Source organism: Coturnix japonica, chromosome 3 (genome assembly GCF_001577835.2).
Source record: "Coturnix japonica isolate 7356 chromosome 3, Coturnix japonica 2.1, whole genome shotgun sequence".
NCBI classification, from domain to species: Eukaryota; Metazoa; Chordata; class Aves; order Galliformes; family Phasianidae; genus Coturnix; species Coturnix japonica.
In genome coordinates this window covers 34,608,710-34,631,292 of record NC_029518.1, presented here as the reverse complement: position 1 = coordinate 34,631,292, position 22,583 = coordinate 34,608,710, and the positions used below count along the sequence as shown (strand labels likewise).

At 41.9% G+C, this 22,583-nt stretch overlaps 1 protein-coding gene across 4 annotated transcripts in view; it reads left to right on the top strand.

Moving 5' to 3' along the window:
* SLC35F3 (solute carrier family 35 member F3) overlaps positions 1 to 22,583 on the top strand; it is a 129,560-nt gene that overhangs the window by 86,009 nt on the left and 20,968 nt on the right. For 3 of the 4 annotated variants that reach the window (XM_015857841.2, XM_015857844.2, XM_015857842.2), the window contains one exon: positions 14,839 to 15,163. In XM_015857841.2, the coding sequence (XP_015713327.1) occupies positions 14,839 to 15,163 (325 nt within the window). Of the gene's footprint in view, positions 1 to 11,059; positions 11,109 to 14,838; positions 15,164 to 22,583 lie in introns of those variants that run through there. The other variant, XM_015857843.2, reaches the window with a different exon arrangement.

The window sequence follows — 22,583 nt, the reverse complement described above, 5'->3', positions numbered from 1 at the left end:
TCCGAGAACCTCGTCCAGGCATCTGTGTTCTCCTGGGGTGGTCCCACCGGCACGCACTGGGGAGCAGCTGGGGCTCTATGGCCCGGATGGCCATTGCAAGCCCAGCAGCAGGGAGGGCTCGTCTCAGGGACCGTGGGACCTCCGGAGGCTTCCAGGACCTTTAAAGAAGCTGGGCGTACTCAGGAGGGCTGCCCAGCGTGCCCCAAAGCTCTGGGCATAGCGAGTGGGAGGCCTCTGGTTTGATGTAGACAGCTGTAGACTATGTCCAGAGCAAGGCAAGGGGTGTGAGTGAGGGTAGAGAGGTAAGATAGACCAGAGTAAGTGGAGGAACTCGGAGGTGTGGGTAAGGAGGAGTTCACCTGAGGGGTGGATGTGGGGCTCAGTTCCTGAAGGGAAAGCAAACAGGTTTGGGGGACCCATGGGGGAATGTGGGAGCTGGCTGGGAGAATGAAGTCAGAGTGAGAAAACGGTTGGCTGAAAGGAATGGAGGGAGGAGAAGCAGATGGGGACATGCAAGAGGTGGCATAGAAGGGGGAGAAGGAATCCAAACAGAAAATAGCAGTATGGGGTAAAATGTGACTGTGAGATTCCATGGAAAGATCACAAGGAAGGGGGGGGGGGAATGGTCTTGAAAAACTAAAGGGAAAAGAAAAAGACAATTTGTAATGATTTGTCTGTGGAGAAGAAAGTATGAAAATGCAAAAATGCCCAAGATGATGGGGGGAAGGAGCTAAATTCTGCAAGAAAAGTGAAATATCAGGAGTACCTGAAGGCTGTGATTTTGGGTCATGGATAATGTAGCTGTTGCATTCTCCAGCATAAAAATCTCCTAGTATAAAGGCAGGGGAATGGATCTAAATTTTCTGACTGAAAGGAGATGTCTGATTTTCATTACATTGTAACTATAATTTTTAAGAGCCCTTGCAGTTAGCTCCTGGTGCCCAGCAGTTTTGCTCCCAAGATTTGTATTGGAGGGTCCTCTGAGCTGAAAACATGGCTTCCTTTCTCTTGGTGCACTGCACAAGCTTTATGAATCATAAATAATAATAACCCACTAGGTTCTAGCTTTGAAATGTGGGTCATCCTTCTTTTCTACCAGTTCAAATACAGTTTACTACCTACCTTATATAGACACAGAAGCAGAGCAGCCTTTCCCAGTGCTGCAGAATTGAATCTTTTCAAGCATGTCCATGTCCGCTGTGCGCATCAGCTCTCTGATACCATATCACCACCCACCAGGGACTTTGTTGACCTAGTTGGGCTTTTCCTTCCTTAGTTTAGATTCTTCTTTTGTTACCACTGAAGGCAAAATCTAAATTGGTTTGATGGTTTATTGTAGAAACCAGAGGTTGTATAGAAGCAGGTAAGGGTTTTCTTTGCTGTTTATTTCCTTTTAATGAAACTGACTGGAACTGTTTGAGAGGTTCTCATTCCAGATCAACCAACAGCATTTTCTTTCAGACTACTGGCTAATTTTGTCACCTGGTGCTTAGAGCCATATGAAAAAGCCAGGATGTAGCCATAGACTCCAGTAAGACGGTGGGCATATGATGGACAGCTTTCTTTACTTAGTCTGTATGTCAGACAAAGCTTTGAGTTGTGAGGTTTCTTTTGTAGCTGATATCCTTTGCAAAAGTGTAGCCGATGCTGCAGGACAACTTCTGCTTCATAGTTACGCTTATTTTCTTCCCTATCAACTACCACCAAAGCCTTTCACAGACCCTTGGCAGAACCATGGGGTGTATGTTTATCTGGAGGACAGTTAGCAAAGGGGAGCTTTTCATTGATATGCATTGCTATAAAGCCTTCTGGCAATCCCCCTATATTCTCCTGGTGGTGCAGGAGAATGTAGAGGAAGAAAAGGAAGATAAGGACTTTGTGCGCCTTCAGGAATGTGACTGCCATTTCAAATCATTTCAGAGACTGAATAATCAGTATGCACTGAGCCTGCTGCACTAGCACTTCCAAAGACAACTGTATCTCCACGCATCACTCAGGCAGGCAGTAACCATACCGTATGTTTTCTGTGCCTGGCACCATTGCACACACTTCATATTTGGAGAAGTGTAGGCTCAGTGCCTGTCTTGTGCTTGTCTGTCTTGCTGCTGATTGTTTTTTATCACCAGTTCCTATCCAACTGGCTGCTTTCATAATCTTTGTACAGAAAAGTTCCATGTACCCGTAGGATTGTCTTCCCTTCCATGGGAAGGCAAAGATTTCCATCCCTGCTCTGCATCTTGGGGTTTCCCAGAGAGGTGATACCATCACAAGAAGGTCCAGGACGATCAATCACCTCACCTGAGAAAAACCATCTTCCTCTTAATTAGTCCCCATGGACAGCTCCTTATTTTCTGTCCCGAGCAGAAGGGTATTGCCATCTCCCCATGTAGCACATTTCCTCTGCAATGTCAGGAAAAGGAACTGGCGATACTTGAAGTTGCTTGCAATGCAAATTATACCTCTTTGTTATTACACATGTATGTCTAAAGTTAGTTGCCGTGGAGCCAGATTCTGCCACGTGCTCATTTGGAGTAACTTTGTTTGCATGGCTGGAGTTACAGGAAACTTGTTACGAGTACAAATGGGAAGTAAATTTGGCCTCTAATATATTTCCTGCCTGCAGGGAATTCATCACAAATGTATCAACACTGTAATCACTTTGGTAATAAATCTTTTTAGTTTCTTTAGCAAGTGCAAGCTGAAGATCCCAACCACAGCAAAAACCTCCAAGTGCGTCAGTATGCTTCCTTCAGCTACATGATTCTAATTATCCTCATTCTGTAGATGGGGCAGCCAAGAAAATGCAGAATGAAGCGACTTATGTAAAAACAAGCAGCTCAGCTTGTCGCAGAACAGGCAGGAAAAGACAGACCCCAGCCCTAGATTTGTGTTCTGGCCTCAGGAGGGCGCTCCCATGAAGGCACGTGTAGTCAGGGTGCCAGAGGACTTCTTTTACTTAATGATTTTCTGCGTGTCCCTAATTAAACTTCCCCTTTTGAGAAAGTAAATTAAAATGCTGCATGAATGTATCTCTGCATAAATACTGTGCTGCTATTAGCAGCATTCTGTTAGTGTTATCTACAGGTTTTGGCCATCAGACAGTGCTGCTTCTTGCATTGAGCACTAAGATGTACCCCACTAAAGTTTCACCTGGAAGTAAGCATTTGTTGAGCAAGAATTGTGCCCAGTGATCTCCTTTTTCTTATGCGAGAAATAAACTTTGTAGAAGCATACAGTGCTTGTGTAATTCTAGAAGAGGGAGGTGGGAAAGCAAAAAACAAGCTGGTGATTCAGTGGTTCAGCCATGGTTGCAGGTTTGCCTGTGCTTCCCCACCAAAGTGGCTTTGGAAAGGAATATGTGCTGGCTTCCTCACGGAGTAATTAATTTGCAAAATATCTGCTTTTGTTCAGCCTATCTTCCTGCACTGAAGGCAAAAAACTATCTGATTCTTTGATGTGAATATTTGTGATAAGGGCAGAGACCATCAACCCACCCTGTGCTTACTCTAGAGCTGTAGGAGCAGCTTTCACTCTCTTCTGGCTGGAGTTGAGATTAAGTGTATGGGATGAAGTTAATGGTGATAACAGAGGAAGGCTTTGCATATAGGTATGGGAATTAACGGGGTAGTAATTTCTAGCATGTCTGCTTCTCCCTTGCACCTGTCAGTATGTGCTCCGGGTAAAGCCCAAAGCAAAGTCAATGTAACTTACTCCTCTGATGGAAAAGGGGCACCCTCTTTCATATCCGTGTACTGTGTGGTAAGTGTGTATAGGTAGTAATTGCACTTTAGTTTTACCCCGTGTAAACTTTTCTCATTTTTTCTTATATATTGCAGTGTGTTCAGTTAATACAACAGCATATTTGAGCAGATATCCAAGATCTTGTTCCAAAGGAGTGAGGAGTTTCTTGTTTCATAACACCTGGCACCCTTCCCACATGGCGCAGTGCTTTCCTAGTCTTTAAACAGTCTCAAAATGAGCTTCTCTGAGCTGTGCTAGGCTTACTCACTGGGGATTCCTGCCAGCTCATCTTTGATCATGTCCCACTCGTCGTTTTCTATACCATCTTGCCTGTGCAAAATCATGAGCTATAGGTTTAGAGGTGACTCATTACTTCTGCATTGTATGTCTCCTCCCCAAATGCTACAGAAATAAAAAAAGACTGTAAAATGCTGATGTTACTGAACGAATGCTAGAACGAATGCTTTAATGCATCATGAAGCAGAAAGTAAATTATTCAAGATTTATCCAAGCTGCCTTACTTTGGTGGCTGAAATGAGCTGATATGTATGCAGTATGGACAAACAATATGTTCATTTACAGTGACAGAATGTAACAGTAGCAACCATTGGGTAATCTCAGATTTGAAGACCACTGTGTTTTATCCATGTATCTCTAAATGGAGCAAGGTGCATTTCCTAGTCATCTTGAACCCATCTAGGCACTTATCTCAAAAAATAAGCATTTACTAATCTAATACTAATTTAATGATAGATTTCTTCCATAAGAAGGTGGGAAAAGAACTAGTTAAAAATAACAGTATAATTGTTACCAGTACACATCATGTGTTGCCTCTTGTTTTGATAACTTATGTGGAAGAAAATATTGCCCCTCTTTTCATAATGGGAGCTAACTGCAGATGGGAAGGTACATAGCATAGAAACACTTCAGTATGGGAGCTGGAGTTCAGAAAAGACTAGAAGTTCGACATAAACTTCTATGATCACTCAACAGATATTCCCAGCCATTTCCCAGTTACAGGGCACAAATGTAGTATCACTTCTATTGTAGCTGTCTTAGCCCATTATACTGAGCACAGCACATTCACTTCCCTACTAAAGTGGTTCTCTCAACTTGGCTGGAGTACCATCAACCTTTAATCTGAAGCCCAGTTAATCTTCGTTAATTATAAACTATGAGATGCCACTGCAGACCTGGACGGCATCCTGCAGAAGGAGGAATTTGGCCAATAAGAGTGTAGGTTTACTTTGTAATCATCACTGAGTTTTGCTGGCAGTCATTGCAGCATTAGATCAAAGGCAACAGGAAACAAGGTGTTCTTAGCAGCACAGAGATGGCTCGCTTTCAGGCAGAGATGCCCACCAATTGTGTTGGCACTGTGTACTGGAGAAGCCAGGCACCACCTCTGATGTTAACAGCCTTGTTCCAGGAACTTAAATCTGCTCTTATTTGTCATAATGCAGAGGAACCTAGTCTTGAAATTTTGAGAATCCTTCCTGAGGCATAAATCTCTTTGCAGAACCTAGCATTGTTTGGTTACACAAAAGTTGTGTGTTGACTCTTCTTCAAATAACAGTAATAGTTTTTGCTTGGTATCACTATTTCTGGCCAAATAACAAACTCCTTGGATGGAAAAACCTCTGAGTCTCTCAAGCCCTGTAATTCAGTCATATTCCAATACTGGAGTGAGGAAATATGATCAGGATATGAAATCACCTCAGATTCCCTAGTTCAGCTTTCAGCAAGGGTGGCGCTGTGTTTATCTCTAAAAAGTATGTCTTTTGTAGCTGATTAAAACAAAAGAAGGTTACAAAAACCTCTGTTATTGAAAAGAGGAAAGGGTATCTATCAGGAAGAAAATAGAAACTGGGATCTTTGCATGTAGTATTGTTTTTGCTCGGGGTTGTACTAAGTTTCTTCATGCCAACACAAGTCTAGCCAAGCCTTGCTTTGTTGTCAAAGAAGACCCATCCTGGCTGGACTTGCTGGTGAGAAGTGAGGAGGCATCCTCTTCTTTCTTCTGGTAGATCAGTGAGCAGCAAATTACGTGTGGAATTCCGTGAATATACATATGTTGCCTTAACTGTTGTGAGCACACTCAGATCCATGTCAAGTCCACTCTCATATCTGATTATTAGTTGACAGAGATGCTCCAAGTATCATGCTCTTAAGTTGGGACTAAAGAGGCATCATGTTTTAAGTTCAAGAGCAGATTAACCCTTTATCTCCTAAGAAAACAATTAACTGGACTTAAAATTCACTGTGTAAAGGACAAATGGGCTGTGACAAATTCTTGTATATAAAACTGTGTGTACCTGAACACCCTGCAGCTCAGAATTTTGGTAAGCTATGTAGGAGAGAAATAACATTATCCCATTTTTTTTTATAAACTGCAGCCAGCATAGACTGAATTCATGCCAGTATGAATTCACTTACCTCTTAATATAATAATAATAACAGTATATATGTACTGATATAAATGTAGTATTCATGTCAGTTTAAGTAGCTGGATTCCCTTGGAATGAAACCATTGCTTAGGAAAGATGTGGCACTCAAACTGCTAACTAGTTAATAGAGCAGTTCCCTGTGGAGAGCACAGTCTTGTTTTTTTACCAGAACAGGCACTTAAACCATCACTTAAACCTTTGGTTAGGATGAAATTTGCATACCCTTCAGCTCATATTTGCACAGAATCCCATTTTGCTCATGACTTATTTTTGTTTTAATGAAAGTTCTGCTTCCACAAAGATGTTGATTTCCAAATAAATAGCAAAACTCCCAATTTCAGTTTTGATTCAGGAAGGAAATGCAGAATAATGATAAAATATGGTTTTCCATAATATCATGAATATGTATCTCATAATCAGGGTTGTTCTTTATGTCCGTTTCCAGGTGCTATATTATAGTAATACAGTGTACTGTAATAAGCACCCACTATTGTCCATTTTCACTCTGGCCTCCAGTCATGCATTCTGCTTAATAATGAAAAGGATGATATTTAGGGGAACTACCCATCCTATAGTGTTTAAAGTGGAATATCATGTTTTAATGAGGCTCATTTGAATGCCACAATTTTAATAGAATTTCTAAGCAGTTGCCTCTGAGGATGAATTAAATGGATTACGGTCCAAATTGCTGCAGTATAAGATTGATAATTTATCAGCTCTCTCTGTATCACTAGTAGGAATTAGAATATAGATTTTGCAGAAAGTCTTGCCTGAGTATTTGACAGAGGAAGAAAGGAATATATATGCTAAGCAGGAAAATTTACCGTATTCTCAACAAATACGTGCAGATCTGCTATTTAATTACAACTCTTAGTAAGCTCAGGTGTGCCCCATCCCTGGAGGTGTTCAAGGCCAGGTTGGATGGGGCCCTGGGCAACCTGATCTAGTAAACATGGAAGTTCGGTGGCCCTGCCAGGCAGAGGGGTTGGAGCTTCATGATACTTGAGGTCCCTTCCAATCCGGGTCATTCTGTGATTATGTATAACATTTGACACGGAATAAAACAAGAATTAATATATGATTATAATTAGCAATAGAAGAGACCATAAAAGTGATTAGTACTTAAAGATTCAGTAGCACCTTTTAGAATAAATTATTTGGCATGAGATAAGTTATATGGATGTTCCAGTAATATGAGGAGTGAAGAGGCTTGACTGCATGCAGGCCAACAGACCAATTTCTTGCCCTGTTGAAATTAAGGTGAGATGATTAGACAAATCTAAATGTTTTGCATACGTTATCCTAACAAGTCTTTTGGTGTAATTAATTAATTTATACCATATATTCCATAATATATTAATAATATCATCATGCTGTTCCATCATCAAACTAAGTACTATTATTTTTTATCTGTTATCTGTAAAAGTATTTAGATACTCTATTGAACTTTTACAGTTTCTTAAATGTGATCTAAAAACCCACACGTGCAGTGTCATTTGCAAATATTCTCATTTTAAAACTGCATTTACAAAGGTTTCTGAGGCTTCGTAGTTTTTCCTTTATAATGCATTAATTGGTATTCATTTAAAAAAAAAAATAAATCCATCTCTTAGACCTTCAGGATCTACCACAGTAAGGAGGTTGGGATAAAGTGCATAGACAAACCTAAGCACTAAGCCTTATAACCTTATATGCCAGCCACCCACAGGAACTCACAGCTTTCCCCTTAGGAAGCCAAGAGCAATTTCCTTAACAAGCACAGAAACAGCCACCATATGGGGCCTGACCAGAGGTCCATCTGGTGCTGTTTCCAACGTGGTGGAATTGATTGGGAAGGTGTATTTCTAGCCCGAGATGCATCTCTTGCTCTGTGGGTGCACTGACAAGTGACATCTCCCTGGATGTAGGAAACAACTTTTTGCTTTGTTTTCTGCTTTGTTCCTAATAATTGTTAGCAGTTAATTTGAGTTCTTGTCTGCTCCTGAATATGTTGCCTTTTCTGTGGAGCAGCTTGGGAAGAGCTCAGGATTCCTTGTGGTAGATGGGCCAGAGCCTATTTGTTGTGTATGTAGCGCATGATTCTTGTACTCCCACCTGTATCTCTATATTAGTACGCTTGCTTCTGCATCCCCCATTTTATTACTCAGTCATTTCATCAATTATCCTACAGTCCTGGATAACTTCATTTCATTAGGAAACCGTTAGCTCATCACTTGCCCCCTTGCTACCTATAATGACATTGAAGAGTGCAGGTCCCACAGCTGATGTCTGCAGAGCTTCAGTCACTTCCCTCCATTGCTTTTTTCACTCCTTCCTGGTTTCCTATCTTGAACTGAGCCTTTGGTCCATTCCAGCACTTTCCTTGGCTGCTGCTTATTTTCTGTACAACCCTTTTGAATTGTCTGGAATTTTTGGGGATTTGTTGTTTGGAATTTTTGTCAGAAGCCTTTTAAAAACCTAGAAAGATAAACTCCATCTCCTTCATCAGTGCCCCTGTCAGCTCCCACCCACAGACACCAGGAAGGCTCCAGGTTGAGTAATCTAGCTAGTCCAATGGGTACCACTGAGCAGAGACCTTATGAGTATGGCTGAGCATGGCTTTATGTTATGCTAGGATGCTCGTTCCCCACTATTGCTCATTCTAATACTTACTGCTGTTTCACAGTTGAGTTGGCAGCTAAATGGCTGAACTTTGTCTTCCAAAAAGTGGCAGAGGAGTGTGTGCTCCTCTTCCATGGCTCAGTGCATTAAGCACCCTTGCAGCTGTGGCAGCTCCCCAGCTAGGGGGAAGATTTTCAAATTGAATGTATTGACTTGCAGTCATATATTCAATTCAGAGAAAAAAACTGATCATGTCTCTTTATCAGACTTTTGTAAGGTCTTTCTTACTAGATAGAGAGAAATGCCCCTCAGTTCACAGTCACACCTTATTCATGCGGTTGCTCTCTTGCAGTACATACATTTGCGAGCAACTATTTTGAAGGCTGAAGCACAAAAATAGTAAAATTTCATCAAAAATGCTCCAAAAATAATGCCTCTTATTTTATCACGTTGCCCCACAATGTCAGATGCAGATGTTGGTGGTAAGGAAGTAGAAGTTGAACCTTCCCATCAGTACTCTGTTCCATGCTGTTGCTGTGTGACAGATGGCAGCAGGGCGGCTGTCTGACAGAATGGTGTCTGACGTGGAAGTGGGTATGAAACGAAGGTGTGGAATTGAATTCCTTCATGTGGAAAAAGCTGCATGCCTTAACATTCATTGACACTTGCTTAGAATTGATAGAGATTAAACAGTGGATGTGAGCACAGTTTGGCAGTGGGTGGTATGTTTCAGCAGCGGTGATAAAAACTGTGGGTCACCTCCACTAGTGCAGATTGTTACAAGCATGGCATGCAGGTTCTCATTCATGACCAGTGAAAAAAACATAGTTAATGGTGGTGATTGCATTGAAAAACAGTGTTTTGCAGCTGAGAATTTGCTCTATCAAACAGAGTTACTGTGTTCATTGTACCTGTTGTAGTTTCCATGAAAGTAAATAGGAGGCATTATTTCAGAGTGACCTAAGTATATGAGGCACAAGAAGATTTCCTCTTTGCTCAGTGCAGCCCAGGTGAGCCAAAAGGTTGCACACCCATGCCCTAGGAGGTCACTCTTTAACCTCACCAACTGTGAAGAAAATGCCTCAGCAACACATCTGAATAAATGTCAGCTTTTCAGATTTAGACAGATAGTGGCAATTAGAGACATTATTTTGTGGATTTGGCACTTACTCTCCTCTTTACAGGATGATGCCTCAGCTGTTTTTAGCAGCTTAGTTCAAAAATCCTGGACAGCTAAATAATGCATAGCTACTGTGGTAGATGGAAATGGGATAAAAATACTTGAAGAAGTTTGAGAGTCTGCCACTGAGGCAAATATTATTCTCTGTCCAGAACATCGCCACCACAAGTCATTGTGTGTGATTTTAGGTATGTTGGTAAATGGTAATTTGTGAGCTAACTGTTTACCTTGGATCTCTCCATGTTACTGGATGAAGAGGAGGCCACATAGCAGCCAAGGTTGTGCAGATATACCTTGTGTAGCATCCAGCTCTGATCCTTCTGCACATGACATGCTTCTAGTGTTCCTAACTACTCAGAGGATCAGGTGCTGTGTTACAGGATTCTGTCTCATTTCCTTCTCCCTTATTTATTATAAGCATGCCATACTTTGGAAAGCTTTACAATCCTGTTTTCTGCAGTTCCCAAACAGCTACAAAACATTTTAGAGGCTAGCAAAAAAAAAAAAAAAACAACAAATGCCTTGAGGATGGTTCATTTGTAGTTGTCAGAGACCCTGGTAAGGATTCTTACTTCTTTCAAAGATTTTTCAGAAGCCTGACTCAGAGCTGTTTAATAATGTGCTTACATTGTGCTTGCATTCAAGCACATTCATAGCCTGGGGAAGCTGGTGGAGCTGTACGTAATCATTAGGCACATGTTTCAGTCCCTAATAGACAGGACCTTAGTCTGTGCTTGGTGTCTCTGAAGGGCTGGCAAGAGCACAGTGTGCTTTTGTAGTACTTCTTTCAGTCATTTACTGATGAGTTGGCAACAGCTAAAGCAGTTCACTGCTGACAACTGTATGTATATATATTTATCTGCCCAGCTCAGAGCCTGCCACGCTATCTGTGTGGCTTTACTCTTGGGACTCACTTCACTCAGGCACCTACACTAGTCAATTCTGAGCTTGCCACCTCAGACTGTTTAGGGCTAGTGGAGAGAAACTTGGAGAGGGTGATTCATCTGGCTTGTTTTATCATTTGCTTTGAGAGAAATCGTGCTATGGAAATGTCTTTTTTTTTTCTGTCTACTAACTATGCAGAATGTGTAAATGACTGTCTCAGATGCACGAGTCTGCACAGCAGATGTCTCAGGCTGGTAAGTCGAATGCCACCCTTAGTTTCTGTCAGTATTACATGTTTAACAAAGACAGTGAGGTACATTATGGCCCTATAGCAAATGGTTAACTGGCAAGCTGTGCACAGGAGTCTCAAGCCATTGAGAGAGGTGTACAATTCTTGAAGTAGACTGCACAGGCTGCTTAAAAGTGATACCATCACTGGGTGGCTCTTCTCTTAACATAATGCAAGCTAGCAGCTGTTGTCAGTGATAAAGGGCACTTCATCAAAGGTATATGTAGGATAAGCTGTGCATTCCAGTGCCTGATTTCTCCCTAAACAAAGCCAGAAGCTGGGATTCACTAGCTCAGGTGCAGATGTCCCTACCACAGGTTTATGGAGTTATCTGAAAGGAGTCTCACTGTTAATGGAGGAAATGGAGAATGTCCGTTTTCTGGGGTAACGTATCCCAGTGGGAAATGACATTGGCAGCAGCATTGGAGGTGACTTCCTTCAGTTGCTGAGCTGAAAGGGAGGAAGCGAGGGAGGGATGGTTCCAGTTGAGATTTATGAAACAGGAAAATGAATGAACAAAAGGGAGAATGAAATACTAAGTTTAGTAAAAGCATGATAGGCATTTTTGATCCATCTCAGCATCTTGATTTACTCTTTTTGGGGATACAGTAGCATACAGAGCAGTGCGCTGCAAAGGGCAAAGGAAGGAACACAGGAAGTCTGGAGGAACATGTCCAGAAATAAAATTCTTCAAAGCCCTGCCTCATCCATTCTGAAAAAGCCATTTTACCATTTTTAAATTACCATAGAGTTTAGTGCCAGCTGGCCCTTGTGAAGTGTTACAAATAGGTTGAGAAGCTTCTCATCCACGTTGAGGGTTGCGGTCACCCCATCTGTGCACCTGCAGCTTTGGTGAGGAAGACTTTCTCCATGGGAACACGGGAACTGGGAAAGGAGAGCTACAACTCTGGATGTCATGCATGCCAGCCAGCAGGCAAGTCCTCAGCACAGTACATCGCACCCTGCTTTAGAATCATGGAATAGTAGAATTGTTTGAGTTGAAAGAGACTCTTAAACATCTGTCACGGGTTAAGCAAAAATCTAAGCCTGTCTAGGTTATTCTCTAGATGGCATCCTGTCCCTTGGACATATCAAACACATCACACAGCTTGGTCATCCACAAATATGCTGAGGGTGCACTCAGTGTCATTGATGAAGATATTAAAGAGCATCAACCCTACTGCTGACCTATGGGGGACACCACTTGCACTGATCTCCATCCAGGCATTGGGCCATTGACCACCACTCTCTGGGTATGATCTTGCAACCATCTATCAAGCAGTTCACTCATCAAATCCATATCTTTCCAATTTGGAGAGAAGAATGTTATGTGGGATTGTGTCAAAAGCCTTTTTGAAGTCCTGATAGATACCAGCCTGACTGGTTTCCTTTTTGTGGTGCCCAGCTCTCCTCCTTAGGAAGCATTCCCATGGGTGTTCATGAATGTGTATGAAGTCTTACAGTTTGATCTTACTGTGACAGTGCCCATTAGAAAAGCTTGAGGGGAAATTAAAAATTCTCTCATCATTGTAGGACTTGTGTGGTGAACAGTAAAGAAGGTGCTGGCACCTGTACAGCATTTGGCGAAGTTGAAATGATTGTACCATTGTACTGCAAATGAACCCTGACCAATCCATGCAGGCAATAGGGAAAGAGGCGTTCATTATAAGAAGTGGTGTAAAGAAAGTGCATTAAAATGCTTTTGAATGAGCTAGAGCTTCACATTCAGCCTTATTTCATTTCTCAATTCTCCTGATGTTTAGCAGGTAGTTTGTAAGCTTCCTGGTGTATGTTGGACACAATACTGTGTTAACTCTGGATAATTTATTGGCTTGCTGATTTATCTCCCATTATATGAGAAGCTGCCCACACAATCTTCTGTAGAAAGCTAAAGTAAGTGTAGAGATCAGCAACATCCTCATCTCTTTAAAGCCACTCAAGCACCAACAATAATCTAGATGTTTATTCCATTGCTGCTGTGTGTTTTTCTTAGATCTCAAGATATCAGATGCTGCAGTTTTGTTGTGTTAGAGGTGAACTAATGATGCTCTTAGATCATAGATTTCTTGTAGATAAAGGAATAATTAAGTATGTTTACCCATTAGAATAAACCTCTTCTTTGGTATTGTATTAGCTTAGGTAAATACAAATTTAAGTTAACCTGCAATAAGATTTTGTAAAAGATTGTCCATTCCCAACACTAAATACCACCAGCATAAGGAAGGACTTCTGTGTGCAGATCTCTCTTAGTCTACTTTGAAAATATATGAATGTTTGGCAAAGTAGTTTCTCATTATCCTTTACTGAACTTACATTTCTCTTTCTGCCTTTCAATACACCCAATGACCTTTGGATCGTTTCAAGTTCTAGACTGATGAATTTCAGCGTGAATTTCTGTTTCTTCCTGAAATGGATGGACCAACTGAACTGAAGTCACCCTTTCAAGAGAAAATACTGCTGAGTGTAGCATGCAGATGACTGTCAGCTTCAGCAACTGCTTAATGAGATTAATTTACACTCCCTAAAGGCAACGGTCTGCTGCTGAGGTCTGCCAGCACCTTTAGATCTCAGGAGGAATTGTAACACCTAACTTGGTGTTGCTCATTCAGTCACAGCCTAGATACAGTGCCTGCTGATAGTGGTAAGACAGCAAGGTTCTAACAACTCACATTTAAGGAGATAAGTAAAGGGGCGAGGTTTTTTTAGGAGATGTATCATTATTAAACCCAGTGCTACAGTATGAAAAAGAGACAAGTTTTGAGAAACGTAAGCCAAGAGAAGGAGGTTTTGATGGCTGTCATGCAGTTGAAATACAGCAGGTGACATCTTTAAAAGTGTTGCCTGTTTTGTGCTTTGTCTGTGTTTGGGATGGTGAGTGCTGAGATGTGTCCTGAGAGCCTCCTCTGCTTTGGTGTGCTGAGACCAGCAGTATGGTGTGTGTGAAACTGAGCTTTCGGGCAGAATCCTGAGCTCGGTTAAACAGGGGTATGTTGAAGTTAACATGCTGTGTTGTGTTCGGTGCAGAGCTAGTGCTGAAAAAAGCAAGGGCCGCCTAGTCTGAGATGTTGCTAGGGCAGCCTGTGGGCTGGTCTGATTTTTGCCACTGGGCTACAGCCTCAGGAGAGCACTGAAATGCTTGGTGATCCAAGTTCAGTGTGAATCACAGAACATACATGGTGGTGGTCACACTTAACTGTGAGATGAAACACACTGCGCCCTTCCTCCTCTTGAAGAGCCATTCTATTGCATAAGCTGCCCAGTTCTGTATTTTCCAAGGCAGTAACATTTTGAAGTGTTGTTGTAATCTGTTTTGCTGCTTTCCTACACTCAAATCCATATTTTTTACTCATTTACATTCCCTAACAGCATCAGTTTTAAGTGATGTGTTAAATCTTTCTACGTACATCAGAACAACGTGCAATTTTAATCTCCATTTACTCAGCAGCTCCTAAATGTAGAGGTGATAATTACTGTTTACATTCTAACTATGCTTCAGTTGAACCAGAGGCCTTGCAATGATCTAAAAAAGAATGGCATTTTGTGGCAAGGTCTGCTTTGGTTGTTTGTTTTTTTTTCCTGTTGATACTGTTTGTTTTGCTGGTAAAGCTTCACCTGACTTCAGAAGGGCCCCGGGGTGTGAAAACTGAAGCATTGCCTGGACTTCCCTAGTAAGCCTTGTGTTTTCTTCTCCCCAGGGGATGAGCGCTCCCGGGAGTCCCCAGCCCCAGTTGAAGCACAGATGCAAGCCGGGGTGGAAGGAGGTGGAAGGGTGAGCCGCTGTTGCTGGAAATGCTCCGTGACGCAAGTCAAGAAAATTTTCTGGGGTGTGGCCGTGGTCTTGGGTGTCTGCTCGTCCTGGTCGGGTTCTACCCAACTAGCAAAACTGACCTTTAAGAAATTCGATGCGCCCTTCACTCTAACGTGGTTTGCAACAAACTGGAACTTTTTATTCTTTCCTTTATATTATCTTGGACATGTTTTTAAGTCAGCTGAAAAACAGTCTCCGAAGCAGAGGTACAGGTATGGGAGCTTTTGGTTTTTTTTCTCCTGTGGCTCTTGCATGGCGCTCTGCCCCTAAGCAGGCTTCTTATTCAATAGCTTGAGCCTGCATTTACTTGCCTCTTCAGGTTTGTTGGAAGGTGTTCTGAATTAATTCCATCATGCGCTAGATGTTGTTATTATTCTGAATAAGGTTTGACTCCAAAACTAAGAAGTCTGGGTTTGTTCAAAATACGTAGAGTTCAGTTAATGGAAGTCTGCATTTTCTGTAATTACTTCTCAAGAGTTTTCTATTCAAACTCATGTGGCCATCATTTTTTCATTGGTATTTTCTTCCTCTACCTTGCAGCTGACTTTCATGGTGATCTCTTGAGTAAGCTAAGAAAACTTCCAAAATCAGGACTCGTGCAGTGCCTCAAATAGTCAAGTAAAAGGCACTGCAGTATTTTCCTGGCATTATGCCCCTACATCTAAGCTCATACTTTGATCCCAGTTAAACTGGAGCAGTTTTGTTTATTTCCGGGAGGAAGCACAGTCATAACTAAGAACAGCATTTTGTCTTCAGCACACCTTATCTTCACAGCATGCCAAACCCACAGAGCCTGAAGCACTCACGGAAAGCCCTGAGTGCCCATCCTCCATGAGGGGCAGAGGATGCTGCTCAAAGGACCGCCTCTTGGTGAGCGCTCCTTCATTTCATCTTTTGGCTTAAAAAAGGCATCTGGGACAGATGGGATGAATCAGCCGTCAGGACGTCCTGTGTCAGAGCCTCCCTGATACATGAAAGGATGTGAACACGTTTTCCCCTTCTGTTACACAGTGGGACTCACAGCTTTTTAATGAAGTAGCTTAGAAAATAAACAGTATGAAGTACACGTTTCTCAGCTTCCAGCTGTGCAGCAGTGGGGAAGAAACTCGCTACAGGAAACATGTAAGAATTCAGGGTACTTAGTTGTTTTATACCTCCAGATTACTAGGGTTGAGATTATTAATGTTGACATTGTGTTTTTTAGCTTTAGTTGTATTTTCTTCCTGTTCTGAATTATTGAGGCAGCTGCAGATAGAGGAACTTAACGCTGAAGGTCGTAGAGCAGAACCCAGCAGTTCTAAAGATGTTTTCATAAGATGCCACATTTCCTGCACTTTGTTCTTCAGCTTGCGTTTGTCATTTGCTCCATAGCAGACATTGAGGCTTCAGAGATGCCGGAAGAATGGAGAGTAAAGAAAGCAACATCTGAATCTAAAAACAGTAGCAAATGTCAGTCCCAAACAGCTACATTTTAGTTTCTTTGGTTTGTCTCTCAAACAGTGTTTAATGAATTCTGAGATGGAGGGTGGCTGTGGTTCACCGTGTCCGTGTTAGTTTATATGGCTGGTAGCTTTATGTCTTCCGTTTAATTGAATGATGACTGAGTTGAAGAGCAGGTGCATGAGCTGCAGCCTGTTTGGAATAAAGGGAGACTTCATTACAAATAAGCCTGCAGCAGGCTTAGTGAATAAGTTCATCTGTGAGTCTGAGTAGTAGACTGACCAGAGGGAATTTGCAGGGTTTTTATTGCTGTGGGTGTAGATGGATATTTGGAGACTTGGCTTTGTTTCTTAGCTTTGCTGCAGGTTTGGTTTGTGGCTTTGAGCAAGTCTCTGTAGATCTCTGATTCTTTCTGCTCTCTGGATGAGGCAGAGCTTCAGAAGGAGGACTGTTGCCTACCATGTGTTCATGTAGCATAGTTATCTGAACTAAGACCTTTCAGTGGTGCTGCACAAAGAACTGCTGTACTTCTCATCAGCCTGCTCCGTCATAGCTGAGATCTCACCTGCACGTAAGTCAGATTCTGGGCTCTAGGATCCCCTCCTAGTTATTCCCTGTATTTGTGTATGCAACTATCTAGAGACTTTATAGGTCTGTGTGAGGCATAACCATCTTCAGGAAAGCTTGTGCTCCGTTCACAGCCAGACTTGTTAGGGAGGCACTGGAGAGGCTTCTAGACAGTTAATAGACAGTTCTGATGGGGAGCTAACAAAAAAACTTCCTTAATCATTTGCTACTTCTGTCTTCCACATTCATGTATTTTATAGTATACATATCTAAACCCTCTAGCAGGAGTTTGCAATGAGATAAATGTAGAGCAGGTAGTTGGAGAAGGCAGAAATATGACATCTAAGTCACCTCAGTAAGTAGTGGTAGGTAGTTGCATGCAAAGTACTATCCTGTGTAAGCGCAAGTAGACATAGCAGTTGTGTCTGCAGCAGAGTCACTCCTGATTTCACTGAGGCAATGTTGCAACTGTCCAAATTGTATCCACTCTAGCAGAGCCCAACAGAAAATCTCTTCCCTATTTTTGAGGTTGAATTAAGGCGAACCATAATACCCACATTCACATACAAACTGATGCAGGCTCCCTGTGCAGCTCCATCAAATTCAAGAGTTGTGCCCAAATGTGGATCGATCCTGGACAGTTTGTCCCATGCTTGCTGCCAGGGGTGCCATGCACCCTTTGTGTAGGACTTTGTCCTTGGGATATGACCCAGGAAATTCTAGCAGGCCACAGGAGAACACTCTGGGGTCATCACTGCTCTTTCGCTTCTTGTGCGAGTGCTCACAGGCTTAAAATAAAAATACAGTACTAAATTATCGTTAATTTCAACTGTTGTCCAGTCCAGAAATAACATATGTAATGATTTATGCACCTAATGGATCATTTAAGAGCACTTCATCTTGACTTCATACTTTTTGCTTCCAAACTGCTTTATAAAATGACACATTTAATCTGATGAGCCGCCCTCCATCATACTTAACATTATTAATTTATGAGGTAACATAAATTAAAAGCACTGGAGATTAAAGCTTCTTGTGTGAGTGGAAGATGAAACTGAAATCCCTATAAAACCTTGTTTAGCTTTGTGTCTCTCTGGGCAGAGGAAAACATACCTTTGTAAAGATGCAGTCTGTGTGCCAGCTTAAGGGAGTAGCTGAGGACTCTGTTCTCATTTTAGCAAGAGAATACCTCAGAATGTTTGTTTATTTTGATGATACAGTTTTATCTGAAGGTTTTTGAGAAGCAAAGGGCAGACTCTCTGCAATGGTCTGTATGATTCTTTATGGAATTGTTTATCACTGAGGTCTTAATTATTATTTCATAAAGTGTTGATGTGGCTAGCTAGATTTTTACTACTGATTCTCAGCATTTTCTATGCACTTTTGTATGCTTTTGTGTCTCACTTACCCAACAGCATTTAAATGTTCTAGTACGGTTGACTTTTGGCATCCTACTGATTTATGTTACTACTTAGGTGGGAACATCACCACCAAAGCAAACTACATTAGCAGAGTCATAAATAAGCCAAAAAAACATCAAGGCATGGTGAATACAAGTGTTTTTAGCAAATGTCACCCAGTGAAGCATGTTTTCTTTCAAAAAGCTACAGTTTATAAACTTTATTTCTCTAATTCACTACATTAACCTTAAAATAATGCCTGTTTACTTTGTGTTCCTCACAATAAAATAATTTTTTTATTCAAGTTCTCCTTAGCTTTTGGGGGGGAAAAATCAGCATCCAAAGAGCAAAGAGAGCTCTTGAATTTGGAAGGTATAGTATCTAATTCTTGCCTGAGTTAGATACAAATTAGGAGTATCTGCACATTACATTGTTTCGATCTATGGTTGTCTTTCAGAGCCTAAGTGTTTACTTTGAATTGAAACAGTTAGTTAAAAGTATATTGTTTATAGGTTTATTGTAGGCATGGTCATCTGTGCATCTGCTGCAGGTATCTGAATTGTTGGTGATGTGTTATCAGCAGGCAACTGTATCAGCTCTCATGTTGTTTTCAGTGCTTCTCTGCAGTATCTGCACTTTTCCCAGGGTTTCTGGCTGAAAACAAGGCCAAATTGTACTACTGACCAAGCAGCAGAAGTAGCGACTCCTTCTGCAGAGGGACAGTGTCTGAGGTAGGAGCAGTGCTGACGGGCATTCAGAGGAATTAACCTCTTCCTGATGAAAACTATAGTACAGAATCATTGAATCACGAGGTTGGAAAGGACCTACAAGATCATCTAGTCCAACTATTCGCCCACCACCATTGCTACCACAAGCTACTAAACCATATCTTGTAGCTCCTCATCCAGACACCTCTTGAACGCTGCCAGGGACAGCAACTCCACCACCTCCTTGGGCAGCCATTCCAGTGCCTGACCACTCTCTGAGAGAAAAAGTTTTTCCTTATGTCTAATCTAAACCTCCTCTGGTACAACTTGTGGCCATTTCCTCAGGTCCTGTTTATTGCCTGGGAGAAGAGGCCAAGCTCCTCCTCTTCACAACCTCCCTTCAGGAAGTTGTAGAGTGCAATGAGGTCTCCCCTGAACCTGCTCTTCTCCAGGCTAAATAATCCCAGCTTTCTCAGGTTCTGCTCATAAGACTTGTGCTCCAGACCCCTCACAGTTTTGTTGCCTTTCTCTGGACACATTCTAGAGCCTCAGTGTCTTTCTTGTAGTGAGGGGCCCAAAACTGTCACAATTGCTGTCCCTTTTCTTTTGAAAATACCACGTATCACAATGAGCAGTACAGTATGGGGACATCACACCCTGGAGGTGGCTCCTAGTTGCTGTCTTGTCATAATGCAGCAGTGCCATCTTACTGCCAGATTATCATCCAGATCATCATTTCAGCTGTTTCCTGGGGGAGACTTGTTTTCTTAGGTGATTAGTGGTTAATGCCATGGTTTCTTGCTCTTTGTATCTTCTGAAACAGAATTTTCTCATTCAGCTGTCAAAATGCTCTGTGAGCTGCCCATTTCCGAAGAAGTATGTAGTCCTCCACTTCCAGAATATTTCTATACTATCTTCTTGTTCATGTGAGTTTTTTCTTATACACAAGACAGTAGCAGGGATTAGATTAGATTAGCCTTAGATTAGCCTCCTTGGTGCCACGCTGCATATGCCAGCATTACCAGCTAGGCACTGGATGCCCAATTTCCTCCAAAATGCACAGGGAGAACAAACACCTGAAGAGGAGATGCAAAGGTGAGGCAATGGAGAGGAGACATGAGGTAAACAACATGATAGGAAGAGGAAAAGTCTGTTTGCTGCTGATGAGAGCCCTCCACTACTCCTAATGTTTATAAGTTTAACAAGGTTCTCCTGGACCCAAGTTCAGGGTGGTAGTTTTTCTGCAGCTGTTAGTGACCAATGGTCCAGTTTGGACTTCTGTGGAATGCTAAGTAATAATAAAAACTGGGTACTGCCTGATCAGGAGAAGCGCATGTTCTTTAATCATGAGCCTGGCTTGTGAAACTGTTCCAATGATGATTCTGTTAAGTGGTCTCCAGTAGACTAGGCTTGTTCCATATTTTTGTCTTATCTCCTGTGTCCTCGCAATAATTTTATTGTATGTTTCCTGTGAGGTAATGGTGCTTGAGGCAAAGACTAGAATCAGAAGTAATTCTTACTACCTAAATGCAGGGCATGTGCTATGAAACAATGTGTTTATATAATAGGTTTTGCTCGGAAAAAAAATGTCCTGCAGCACTGGGTGATCCCTGGTCAGCAGTTAAACTGCAGGCAAAGAGCTCTTCATTAACTGACTCTTTCTCTGGTTAGAAAAATAACCTACAAACTTCTGTACCGCTGGGGCTTTTCTCAGGAGAGCTCAAGGATAAATACAGCTATGCTGATCCTACCTATGCTGACCTCTCTACACTGACAGCAAAGCTGGAGGGGCCCCAGAGGTCTTCTCCTCCCTGCCCAGCCTCCAGCACAGAGAGGTAACTCAGTCGTCATATCAAGCACCTTGATACCCAGAGTACAAACTCATTAAACAAAGGCCATCCTACATAGGTTCTACCACGTTGTTTATAACAGCAACAAAAACAACACAGCTCAGGAGGAAATGGTAAGGAAGTTTAGGTTTTTTTCAGCTCAGATCTGTGTCAAAATATCTCAAAGGCTGTTACCTTTAAAGCTGCTTTAAAAAGGGAAAGTGCCTGTATGGTAACAGACTTTGTAGCTGTAATTAACTGCTCTCAATAAAGATGGATGATACAGTGTGAGAAGTGTTTGAGGCTGGCAGCACTAGGGAAGTGGAAAAATCCTTTTTGTCCAGCTGCCTAGTGGTTATGGACTACATCCAGATTTCCCAGAATTATTTGTGTTTGTATTAAAAGGCGGCCTCGTATAAATTCACAAGTACCTGGCTCAAGATCCTGTTAGGGCAGGGGCCAAGGGGTCTGGCCACTCTTGTTTGTTAGTCAGAGCTCTAGCTGGAGAAAGAGCTGGAGATGAAGGTTAACGATAGCATAGGTGTCTATAAACAGGGTGTCAGACCCTGAAAAATGCTGTCAGGCAGTTAATATTAGAACATCCATTGTTTTTTGGGTAGGTTTTTTTTTGGAGGGGGGGAAACAATGGTAAGATATGGGCTGATGGGTAAGCAGGTTAGTCTGTGCTCTTGCAAGCTCATGTACAACCTTTTCTGTGTTTTCTAGTGCTAAAATACCTATCCAAATGGTAGCTTTCTACCAGAATATCTGCTGGAAGAATGAGAAAGTGAACAAAATCCACTGTTGTTTCTTGTATAAGTGATGGTCAGTGAAAACCACTTCTCTGATGTTGCTATGAAAAGGAAACAGACCTTCGTGTTGGTTTGTTTGTCAGTCAGGGCTAGTGCTCTGTGAGTTCAAAGGAAAAAGGCTCATTTACTTCATAGTCTCACAGTCATCACTATGTCATGTGGGTCTCTTGTACTCAGTAAGCCTGTACTAATCAGGTCTGCTGTGGCCTTATTATCCATCCCCTCTTCCCCACATCCCTGACAGTGAAGTTGGTTTCACTTGCTCGTGGCTTTTATAATTTCCAAACCACATTCCTTCTTTTTGGAGCTGGATGGTTACTTGTCTGTTTGCTTAAGCTGTTTATTTTGCTGTACGTAGAGACTCTGGCAACGTTTCCTTCATATCTTTGAAAGCCTTCCATTGCACCAACAAAAAGTTGAGATTCCCGCAGGGTGAATGGGCCTCTGGAAGTCTGAATGAAGGATGACATCTCCTGTTTCTTTCAGCAGGTGCAAATGCTAAACTTGAGGTATCAGATCATTGTGAATGTCCTCTCAGCATTAACCTTCTGGTAGGACATTGAGCGTACTTGGATAATGTGAGCCTGGGCCCATTCACTATGGTAGAACTTTTCTATATGTCATCTAGCATTTGTACTTGCATTGCCTCTAAAAACCTTGTTATTTTTTCTTTTCATTCATTTCAACTTTCTTTTTTTTTCCCCCCTTAATTCACTTCTCTGTATCTTCTGAAAATTGCATGATGCTTTTTCTGCACTGAAACTACAGTTCTCTTCACTAGTCTGGCTTTTTATGCTTTCAGCTGGAGTACATACGGATTTCCAAGTGCGGAAAGAAAATTCTTCAGCTGTGAAAAACTCTCCTATTAAATAACATA